General features: G+C 42.2%; 1 protein-coding gene across 3 annotated transcripts in view; it reads right to left on the bottom strand.

Moving 5' to 3' along the window:
• The window catches only part of klhl20 (kelch like family member 20), a 56,153-nt gene that overhangs the window by 24,974 nt on the left and 19,059 nt on the right, over window positions 1–12,120 (bottom strand). For all 3 annotated transcript variants that reach the window (XM_033028374.1, XM_033028377.1, XM_033028375.1), the window contains one exon: window positions 8,003–8,576. In XM_033028374.1, the coding sequence (XP_032884265.1) occupies window positions 8,003–8,576 (574 nt within the window). The remainder of the gene's footprint in view (window positions 1–8,002; window positions 8,577–12,120) is intronic.

Here is a 12,120-nt window from a genome sequence, read left to right as displayed (position 1 = left end):
ACTGAAATATTCCACAGGCCCAGCAACATCTATGCAGAGTGAAATATAGTTAATGTGTTAGGTTAACAGTATTTCACTGATGAGAATCACGTTTCTCGCCTTAAAAGTGCTGCATGATGGGATATTTACAAGATTTTCTACCTTATTTACAATTTTTCAATATTTATCTTTTAGAATTTTGTGTTGTCGTCTGTATTCCCTATAAATTGATAACTCAGAACTCTTCTTCGCATTCCTTTTAGCTGGTTGTTGATGGCCAACCTCCTCACAATCTTGGGCTAATCCCTTTCTGCTGTTATCTCTTGATCCCTATATTCCCTCAAAGAACTGCCCATCATCAACTTCCCCTTCCAATCCAAAGCACCTTGATTTTGTTGCTGCCTCTGAAATGTATCAGTACTTTTTCCAAATTTCTGGTTTGAATTCTTTCCATCATGCTGTCATTTAGAAAGGTCATCCAAAACATCAGAATTACCTCTAAGTCCTAACTCTCAGATTACCTTCTGACATAAATCTCCTTCAAGCAAAGATTGGGAAGTCAAGCTATCGCACTCTGTTCCATTCATGAACTTACAAACCTCGCAGAGGCCTTCTACATTACTGGTCTCTGGTTGAAACTAAAATCCCCAGTCCCACTTGGGCGACCTCTGGCGAGTTTGCCCGTGACCCATAGTCGCGGCAAGGTCGCCACGAGGTTATAGGAGGTCTTCGTCACTCTCCTTCATGATCGAGAGTGGTCACCGCGTAGTCGAGGTTTAAGCTAGGTCGCGGTGTATTTTTCAAAATGATAAAAATTGACCGCGACCAAAAATAGGTCTCTGTGGGAAAGATCGATATTTTTTTAGTTGTAGATCTAGTCAAAGCTGGTCGTAGTAGGTCGTGTTGCTAGTCGTAGGTAGTCGAAGGTGGTGGAAGGTCGAAGTAATAACTCCGGGGTGAAAAAAGGTCAGTAAAAAAAAAGGTGATTTAAACAGCAGAACGTCACCTCTTTCACTCCAAGACATGTTCATTCATAGCTGGAGAGTTTTTTGGAGAGGAGATTTGTGTTTTAGAGATGGCACCAAAAAGGCAGCAGCGCTGGGGGAGGGCACAACCCTAATAAAAACCTTCCATAGAGGTGTTGCCCACTCAGGAGGAGGAGTGGCAGGAGGTGATGTCACAGGAGGTGATAGTGCAGGAGGACGTAGCCCTGCATGAGAGACTCCTGGAGGAGGAGACCAGAGTGGTAGTATATGTCCCCACCACCACCCACTCTTCACTGCCTCATTTGAAGGCAGCAAAGCAGCCCTTTCTCCTGTGTCTGACACAGCATCAGAGACAGATGCCCCATTGGTGGTGAGGGAGGGCTGGAGGAAGGTTATGCCCTACACCTTCACCAGGCAGCAGGAGGGGGACCTTGAGGAATGGTTCCAGCAGAATGTCATCCTGTACGAAAAGGAAAATGAGGGGTACAGGGACAGGGACAAGAATGGCATGCTTGCCATCCACTGTCCCACATGTGTGCTTAAAGATCCATCTTTTGTCAAACCCCAGCGTCACTCTTTTCCAAACATCTGGTGTACTGGGTCAGTCCATCACATCATCTCCATTCACCCATTGAGACCTCTTCTTGTGCTTCCTCTTCACCCTTGCTCTTCCCCTTCTGCCTTTCTTAAAAGGCTGCTGAAGCAAAAGGGCTACTGCAAACAACAGTAGTTGTATTTTTACTAGCATCCTCCAAACTAGTTCCTTCCTTGCTTGCATGGTTCAGAATTATTTTTTTTTTAAATCTGGGAGGCATTTTTTAGTGAGAATAAAATGCAGACATTTTATCAGGTGATCATTTGAGCTGTAGACACTCGTCACTGGTCGTTGTTGGTTTTCGGTGTGATCCTCTGAGGTTTTAAGGGGGTCGTGCTCATTTACGGACCAATTTGCCAGAGACCATACTCGAGTAAAACGTACATGGTCGAAGCCAGTCTTCAACATAGTCGAAGGAGGTCTTCTTCATTGTCGAGGGAGGTCATCAACATAGTCGTAAGAGGTCGTACATATATTCGTAGAAGGTGGTAGGAGGTCTTAGGTCACCGCGACCTTGATTTTTCTTTAATCGCTTAAGGTCGCGGTGGAGATCTCCTCAGTGGGACAGGCCCTAAACTCTTTTTATTGTTTGTAACTATGTAACTTTACTCTCAAGATAATTTCATCACCACATTTTTAGGTCATCGTAATACTTTAAGCATAATATCACCTGATAGTCTCAGATCATTTACAAGCCCATTACACCGCTGTCCAGCTTTTCCCATTTTACCCAGAGCAAACTTGAGATGATCTAAAATTCTGATACCTAACTGATAGAATTATTCACTTTCATTCAAGATTCAAGAGAGTTTATTGTCATGTGTCCCTGATAGGACAATGAAATTCTTGCTTTGCTTCAGCACAACATAGTAGGCATGACTACAAAACAGATCAGTGTGTCCATATACCATTATATAAATATATACACACATGAATAAATAAACTGATAAAGTGCAAATAACAGAGAATGGGCTATTAATGTTCAGAGTTTTGTCCGAGCCAAGTTTAATAGCCTGATGGCTGTGGGGAATCAGCTATTTCTGAACCTGGTCATTGCAGTCTTCAGGCTCCTGTACCTTCTACCTGAAGGTAGCAGAGAGATGAGAGTGTGGCCAGGATGGTGTGGGCCCTTGATGATACTGCCAGCCTTTTTGAGGCAGCGACTGCGATAGATCCCCTCGATGGAAGCAAGATCAGAGCCGATGATGGACTGGGCAGCGTTTACTACTTTTTGTAGTCTTTTCCTCTCCAGGGCGCTCAAGTAACCGAACCAAGCCAGGATGCAACCGGTCAGCATGCTCTCTACTGTACACCTGTAGAGGTTAGAGAGAGTCCTCCTTGACAAACCGACTCCCCGTAATCTTCTCAGGAAGTAGAGGCGCTGATGTGCTTTCTTTATAATAGCATCAGTGTTTTCGGACCAGGAAAGATCTTCAGAGATGTGCATGCCCAGGAATTTTAAGCTCTTGACCCTTTCAATCATCGACCCGTTGATATAAATGGGACTGTGGGTCCCCATCCTACTCCTTCCAAAGTCCACAATCAGTTCCTTGGTTTTGCTGGTGTTGAGGGCCAGGTTATTGTGCTGGCACCATATGGACAGTCACTCGATCTCTCTTCTATACTCTGACTCATCCCCATCAGTGATACGTCCCACAACAGTGGTGTCGTCAGCGAACTTGATGATGGAGTTCGCACTATGACCGGCTACGCAGTCATGAGTATAGAGGGAGTACAACAGGGGGCTGAGCACGCAACCTTGAGGTGCTCCCGTGCTGATTGTTATCGAGTCTGACACATTTCCACCAATACGAACAGACTGTGGTCTGTGAATGAGGAAGTCGAGGATCCAATTGCAGAGGGATGCGCAGAGACCCAGTTCTGTGTGTTTGGTAACCAGCTTGGAGGCGATGATTGTATTAAATGCCGAGCTGTAATTAATGAATAACAGCCTGACATATGAGTTTTTGTTGTCCAAGTGGTCCAGAACGGAGTGGAGAGCCAGTGAGATCACATCCACCGTTGATCTGTTGTGGCGGTAAGCGAACTTGGCGGTAAGCCACAACAGATCAATGGTTCTAATCTTTGATCTTTCTTCCAGCTTCCTAACCAGTGATATCTGTGATTCCCCCAATTGTGAACTCTTCCTTACAGCCAAAGTTAATAATTGTGCCCCCCTTCCTTCACCTTTGAAAACTAAGCCTTGGAATTTCTTCATAACTCTCTCCAAATTCCCAAAAGGTTTTCAGTATGATGATCCTTCAAACTTTGATCAAGGTTCCTTTGTCTTTTAATTTAGTTTTAGTGTAGAGATACAGGCCCTTCGGCCCACCATGTCCACGCCAAACAGCGATCCCCGCACACAAACACTATCTAACACACACTAGGGATAAGTTACATTTATAGCAAGCCTACAAACCTGTACGCTTTGGAGTGTGGGAGAAAACCGAAGATCTCGGAGAAAACCTACGTGGTCAAGGGGAGAACGTACAAACTCCGTACAGACAGCATCTGTCGTCGGGATCGAACCTGGGTCTCCAACGCTGTAAGGCAGCAACTCTACCGCTGTGCCACTGTGCCGCCCGTCTTAATGGCACTTTGTTTGATATTACCTTTAAACTAATCCGATCAAGTAATCAGAACATCTTAGTTAAAGTACTTGCTTGGACTAGATTTCAAAGAATGTAAGTGGTCAAAAAACAATGGGAGATTTAAACAAGAAAATAATTAATGAGCAAAAGGAACGTACACCAAGCAAAGACCAATGTGAAACAGAAGGAAGGTTTGGAAGTCCAAAAAATTACGTGAAAGGGGAAATAACAGGGGAAGGGAATGAAATAACAGGAAATAGAGAAATAACCTTTAGAATCAAAAATAAGGAAATGCAAGACAGTATATTTTTATTGAATAAAATGGTGAAGGTTAGAATGATGCAGGGTGAGTGCATGAAGAATGGAATAAAAAAGGGCCAGAGAAGCAAAACAAGTAAGGAATATTATGTATTAGAATAAAGTTGTGTGAACACCCTAAATGGACATAGAAACCTAACTTGCAAGAAATACAGGCAAGCAGCAAATTGATCGAGGCAAAGCTAAATTTAATTTAAACTTGCGGCACACTGGGTAATTCATTTTTAGGTCTTTGTTTTTTTTAACTATATTTAAAAGGGAGACTTAACAAACATTTTGACAGTTCCTTGGACAGGAAACGAGAGAGCTTCAGGCCCAATGTGGGCAAATAGGATTACTATAGGTAGACATCACAGTCAACATGGACATTGGGACAAAGGGTTCATTTCTGTGCTGTACAACTATGATGCAATAACCCTACAGATCTTTGCCCACTCACTTAATATGTATCCAACTTACATTCTAATTTATCTTTGTAGCATCAGCAACTCTGACAACCATATCCTTGGTTCCCTGATTGAAAATATTTATACAAATTCTCAGAAGTTGAGGCCCTAATACTGATCTCAGTTACACACCTCTCATCACATCTTGCCAACCATAAAATAGACATTTATGCCTACTTTGTTTCTGAGTGGCTAACCAGTTCTCTATCCATGGTACCCCCTACAAGAAGCATTTTTTTAGATCCTGTAATAACATTCGATGTAGCACCTTATCAAATAATTGAAATCCAAGTACAATCCATTAATTGTTTCCCTTTATGCCAACATTTTATTTCAAAGAATCCCAACAAATTGGTCAAACAATTTTATTAAGCCATGTGGACTTTGCCTGACTACCTGTAATTTTCTAAAGGTGTTGCTATAATGTGTTTAATGATATAGCTTTTAACTTTTTACCTATAGCATACACTAAGCTAACTGGCCCCCTGCGACAACACACACACGCGCGCGCATGCACACGCACACAAACCAAAATGGAGTTACATTTGTGATCTAATATAACCTTCTCTGATTGCTGCAAACTTTGATAAATCAAAACCAATGCATTAACTATCTCACTAGCTATTTCCTATGAGACCCCAAATGAAATCTATTAAAGTCCAGAGACATGTTAACCCACAATTTCAACAATTTACTCAGTACTTCTTCCCTGATATTTTCCTGAGTTCTTGCCATTCTGAATGCTTTTATCCAGTTTTAGTATAAATATTTGCGGTAAGCATCAAATGAACAGGTTTCAGAGAAAACAAACATGGAGTCTTTCAAATCGCAGCAAGAGCATGCACGATACCCCAGAGCACTCATTACCAAATGCATCATTTTAAGATCCTATGAAATGAGAGTTCTGCGAATCTACTGGAGTGATAACGTGTTACCCTTAATAAAAATATACAGATCTCAAAATACCCGACAGTGGGTCTGAGCCAATTCCAAATTGAAAGATGACCTTTCAAAAGGAGTCATCTGCAACAACCCTTCAATTCTCTGCATAAACGTCACCTTACTTTAGGTGCAATATATGTGCTGAAATCAGAGCACAAAATGCTAGAAATATACAGTTCATCAGTTGCAAACTAAAGAAACAAAGTTTAACACATCTAGAAGATAATCTTATTCTGAATTCAAAGATTAAAATAAATTATATATTGTAATGATCAGTCATGAGGCTTAAAATACAGAGATACCAAAATAGCCTCTTTGTAACCCATTAACATGTCGTTACCCGAGGAAGGATTGGACAGTGTCAAACCTTGAACCAACGGTGTTGTCATGATGGTGTGTGATGTCCCAATGATTTTGTATTGAAATAGATGACCACTTTGGAAAAGATTTCACATTAAATAATTGGCCCGTTGAATACATAGAAAATAAGTGCAGGGGTAGGCCATTCAGCCCTTCGAGCCAACAGCGCCATTCAATGTGATCATGGCTGATCATCCACCATCAGTATCCCGTTCCTGCCTTCTTCCATATCCCATGATTCCGCTAGCCCTAAGAGCTCTAACTCTCTTTTGAATGCATCTAGTGAATCGGCCTCCACTGCCTTCTGAGGCAGAGAATTCCACAAATTCACAACTATCTGGGTGAAAATGTTTTTCCTCATCTCAGTTCTGAATGGCCTACCCCTTATTCTTAAACTGTGGCCCCTGGTTCTGGACTCCCCCAACATCGGGAACACGTTTCCTTCATCTAGCGTGTCCTTTTCAATTACAGTAATAGATATGGGAGATAATTCTAATGGAAATATTCTTGCTCATCCCCGACTTTAAAACAAAATATCCCCTTTTTCTGCTTTCTTGTGGCTTCCAGTGGAGAAACAAAACATGTAGATAGTTCTTAAGGAACTTTAATCTCCACTTGCATTGAAAGAATGAGCATGTGACAACATACCACAGGCTAGCTATGATTTGGAATTAAGGATTCAGGATAGGAAAGGGTGAAATAAAATCAACATGTATTATGTTTATGCAAAAAGGCAAGAGGATGGTAATTGTTTTTTGAAGGCCTAAAGATAGTTTTTTGAAGGCCTAAAGATTAATTATTTCTTCACCAGATGTAAAATACTAATTTCTCATTATTGCATATTTCAAATCTTAAATAATGGAAGGAGGTGAAAAAGGAGGAATTTAGTAGATTATAGGGATTTCCAGTGGCTGCCTCTCCATTTCCTACGCACTGTAACATTTTCTCAAGAAAGTAAGTCAAGTGCAACGGTTTATGCCGAAGAAATTTGCTCTCACTACTCAAAGGTCCCCATATGATGCAATCTTCTACAATTGCCCTTTCTTTCAGAAACTGCATGACTTTCATCAAGACTGCTTTAAAATAACAAAATAAAACAGAACATACTCACGTATGGGAATTCACGAGTTTCACTATGAAATCACATGCCTTTACCCCATCATGTCAAACCCATGTATTATGTTAACAAGTCGAGATACATATTATACAATGGCAGACTGGTACATCGATAAGTAGCATGACAAAGGTAGGTAACAGGAAATTGAATAATTTGTCTACATTTTCAACAGCACTTCTTTATAGAGGTTTTCATTATTGTGATAAAAAAACATTGTCAGGAATATCTAGGAGGAACACAGGAGATCCATTTATAAAGGTCCATAGAATGGAAATACATTGCCTTTGCCCTCTCTACCACACAAGTAGAGGCCAACACAAATGTTCCTTCTAAAGCAACTTAGACGAGAAGGACAAAGGCTGAATTTTGATCAGCTCACCATTTAGGATAAAATAGATCAATAAGCCTGTGGTAAAATTCAAATATTCCTCCTTTAATGCCCAAATGACTTCCAGGGAATAAAATATTTCTATTATCCCACTTATATATAAATAATTTGCAAAGAATCAATAGATTTAAAAATAATTAAATCTATGGTAGCCAAATTTACTGCACCATGAACATTCAATTGTGAATGCAGGAAAAATACAGCATTCTTGTGGAGGTCATTGCTTAAGTTGAATTACACTGGGAACACGTGGATCTTGTCGCTTTTCATTAGCCCTTACCTCTTGGAAGTTGTGCTGAGTGAATTTGTCAGCGATGCGGAGCAGTTCTCTGCAGGAGTGGGTGTCAGCAAAAGCTCTGATCCCAAGGCAGTTGGAGGGATCAAGTTGTCTTTTCAAGAACTCACAGCATGCCTCCTGGATCTCGGCCAGCTGCAGGAGGCAGGCAGCCGGCAGCAAGGTCTGTACATTCCCCTCTTCTACTGTTATCTGAGACGTGTAAGCAAAGTCAATTAAAAGCTCCATAGCTCGTTCGTCAATATCACGAATCACAACCTCCGTTTGCCGGCTTTCTGCAAGCTCACCAGTGAACATGGCTCGGAAGTAAGGACTGCAGGCAGATAGGATAACTCGATGTGCATAAATCTTTTTTGCGCCCACAACCAGCACCACGTCGCAGAGTTCCCGGTGCTTCCTCAGTAGGTTAATCACTTCTAAAGTCTGCCGGGGATGTTTGTCTGATACAAATGGCATCCTAGCTGGTTGTGGTACTCCCTCAGGCAGTTTGTTAGGATCGCCGAGCGTACATCGGCTTGTAACATCCATTCCGATTTCTCCTGGGCGAACACCAATACACCTGATAGTAGGAGATAGGGAGAGAAAAGAAAAGAGCATATCAGACTCAGAAATTTCCCCTCCATGCACATTATTTGCAATCCGTTCATGGTGTGTACGTTAACAATCTATCATATTAAAACACCACGTAAATCTAAGGCTGGATACTGTCCCAGTTGCAACACCTTGCTGTAAGCATCATTTGTCCGGCAGCTCTAGAGGTGCGGAAAAAGATGGGACAAAAGAGTTGTGGTGTGCTTCACCCCTGAATCCTTAAGCACAGTTTGAGCTACTAAAGATCATCACTGATAGAAGATCATAAACACATCAATCTTTAATCACAGAAGTAATGTCCAGATGGATGCAAAGGATGAAAGACAGAAGCCTTAAAATATATTTTAAAATGTTTCATAATCTGCACTCAGTGATCTACAAAATGGTGATAAAGTTAATTGTGTTAATCCATTAATAACAACATAATCTGTTACAATCTACTTAACCAGAAGGTGTTGAGGATTAGTCAGTGTAGTTCAGAAGAATGAATACAGGCAAAAGGGAGCAAAGAACAACAATCACAGTGGTGTTCACAAAATGACCACAGTTTGTCACTATTAATCACTAATATAGCAAATAATATCTGGTCACAAAGCCACAGTCAACCGTCAATTTCAGACAACCACAAGGAAAGAATATGGAAAAATGTTTAAACAAACTGTGGAACAATTATCAGATCTCACATCAGCATACCGTGATACCTAGCTCAAGAATGGCACAAGCCGTTGCCCAGAAATGAAATTTATACATTGTGGCATATCAAGTCCTCAAAAAACAGCTAGGTTTCATAAATAATTTGATCTTTATACTATGTAATAAATAGAACACACACCAGTAGCACCATTAATGCACCTTTAACATAAACATGGCATATTGCATAGAAATGATTGGACATTTTAACTTTTCATCAATGTTATTCCTTTTCTTTGAGCAATTGGAACTTGCTGTGGTTCATTGCCATGAGGTTCACTGGCATATCGCCCGTAGCTATTCTTGTACAAGTATTTTACTATGAGCTGGCGTATTTAGGTTAACAGCTGTCCGAGCTAAGATCAGCTATTCAGAATCCAGGAATCAATCCTCGGAACTCAAGCGTTTGTTACAGATTGTGCCTTTTTTTCGAAAAATTAGTACTGTGAGTATCTAACAATGAGCAGTTAAAAGATCAAAAAACAAATCCATTTCTAAATACAATACTTCGAGAGAAAATTGTTTACACCTTAGATCATAGAACAGTGTAGCACAGAAACCAGCCCTACGGCCATAATGTCTGTGCCAGCAAACATGATGCCAAGTTTAACCTATCTCCTCAACCTGCATGTGGTCCATATACCTCTATTCCCTGCATATCCACTGCCAATCTAAATGCCTCCCAAATGTGCCTGCTTCCCCCACCAGCCCTGGCAGCGCATCCCAGGCAACCACCATTCTGTGTAAAAAAAAACTTGCTCCGAACGTCTCCTTTAAACTTTCCCTCTGGCCCTAAGCTATGTCATTGAGTCTTTGAAATTTCCACCCTGGGAAATAGCTTCTGACTTTCTATTCCATCTATGCCACTCATGATTTTATATACTTCTATCAGGTTTTCCCTCAACCTCTGAAGCTCCAGAGAAACAGTTTGTTGATCTGGTGCAGGTTATGGTTTATTATTGTCACGTATACCGAAGTACAGTGAAAAGCTTTGATTTGCATGCTATCCAGTCAGATCAGATAATACTATATGCGTCAACACAATCAAGTCAAACTCAAGTACAATTGGTAGAGCAAAGGGAACATGCAGAATATAGTCCTCAGCATTGTAGTGCACCAGCTTCATAGTCAAAGTCCAAAACCTGCAATGTAGTAGAGATGAATCAGACAGTATCCTAGCTGATGGAAGGGCCGTTCAGAAGCCTGATAACAGAGGGGAAGAAATTGTTCCTGTGTCTAGTTGTGTTCCTGTGTCTGGTGTTGCATGCTTTCAAGCCTCTGTATCTTCTACCGTTGCAGTTCGCATACCGTCCGAACAGATCCACGGACGATGCGGTCTCCCAGGTCTTGCACACCGCTCTCTCCCATCTGGACAGCCAGAAGGGGGGTTACGTGAGGATGCTGTTCATAGACTACAGTTCAGCCTTCAACATGATAATCCCCACCAGACTGGCCGGGAAGCTAATGGAATTGGGGCTCAACACCTCCCTGTGTGCCTGGGTCCTGGACTTTCTCACCGCCAGGACCCACGTAGTCAAGATGGGAGGAAATACATCGAAGTCCCTCACCCTGAGCAAAGGATCGCCCCAGGGTTGCGTCCTCAGCCCCCTATTGTACTCCCTGTACACACATGACTGTGTGGCTAGGTTCAGCTCCAACTCAATAATTAAGTTTGCTGATGACACTATGGTGGTGGGCCTGATCTCAGACAACGACGAGAAGGCCTACCGGGAGGAGGTGGCTGATCTAGCACTCTGGTGCCAGGATAACAGCCTCCTCTTGAACATCAAAAAAACGAAGGAGCTGATCATGGACTTTAGGAGGGCACATCATCCGAGGACGTACACTCCATTGAGGATAAATGGGGATCCTGTGGATAGGGTGAACTGTTTTAAATATCTGGGAGTCCACATCTCCGAGGATATGACATGGGCATCACACGCCTCAGCACTCGTGAGTAAGGCAAGGCAGCGCCTTTACCACCTCAGGCAATTGAGGAAATTCAGAGTGTCTCCGAGGATCCTCCAGTGCTTCTACGCAGCGGCGGTGGAAAGCATCTTGTCCGGGAACATTACCATCTGGTTTGGGAATTGCTCTGCCAAGGACAAGAAGGCTCTGCAGAGAGTAGTGCGTTCGGCCAAACGCACTATGGGAACTTCACTCACCCCCCTGCAGGAATTATACATCAGGAGGTGCAACTCCAGAGCCAACAAGATCATGAGAGACCCCTTCCACCCCTGCAACGGACTGTTCCAGCTGCTACGGTCAGGCAAACGCCTCCGTTGCCATGCGGTGAGAATGGAGAGGTTGAGAAGGAGTTTCTTCCCAGAGGCCATTCGGACTGTAAACGCCTTTCTCACCAGGGACTAACTCTACTGAACGTTTTTCCTTCCATTATTTATTATGTAAAAGAATATGTGTGTTATGATTGTGTTTATAGTTTGTTTGGTTGTTTGTCTTTTTGCACAAAAGTCCGCGAGCATTGCCACTTTCATTTCACTGCACATCTCGCATGTGTATGTGACAAATAAACTTGACTTGACTTGACGGGAGCAGGGAGGAGGAGGAATGACCAGAGCGGGTTACGTCCTTGCCTATATGGCAGCTTTAACTGAGGCATTGTGAGGTGTAGATGGAGTCAATGGTGAGGAGGCTGGTTTCGTCTCCGCCCAACTTCTCCTCATAACTAATACTGTCTAATTCATTCAGCATTCAGGTAAATCTCTTCTGCACTCTCTCCAAAGCCTCTGCATCCATCCTTTACTGAGGCAATCAGAACTGCACACAATACTCCATATGTGCCTAACCAAACTTTTATAAAG

Source organism: Amblyraja radiata, chromosome 10 (assembly GCF_010909765.2).
Source record: "Amblyraja radiata isolate CabotCenter1 chromosome 10, sAmbRad1.1.pri, whole genome shotgun sequence".
NCBI classification, from domain to species: domain Eukaryota; kingdom Metazoa; phylum Chordata; class Chondrichthyes; order Rajiformes; family Rajidae; genus Amblyraja; species Amblyraja radiata.
This window is presented reverse-complemented; position numbering and strand designations above follow the sequence as displayed.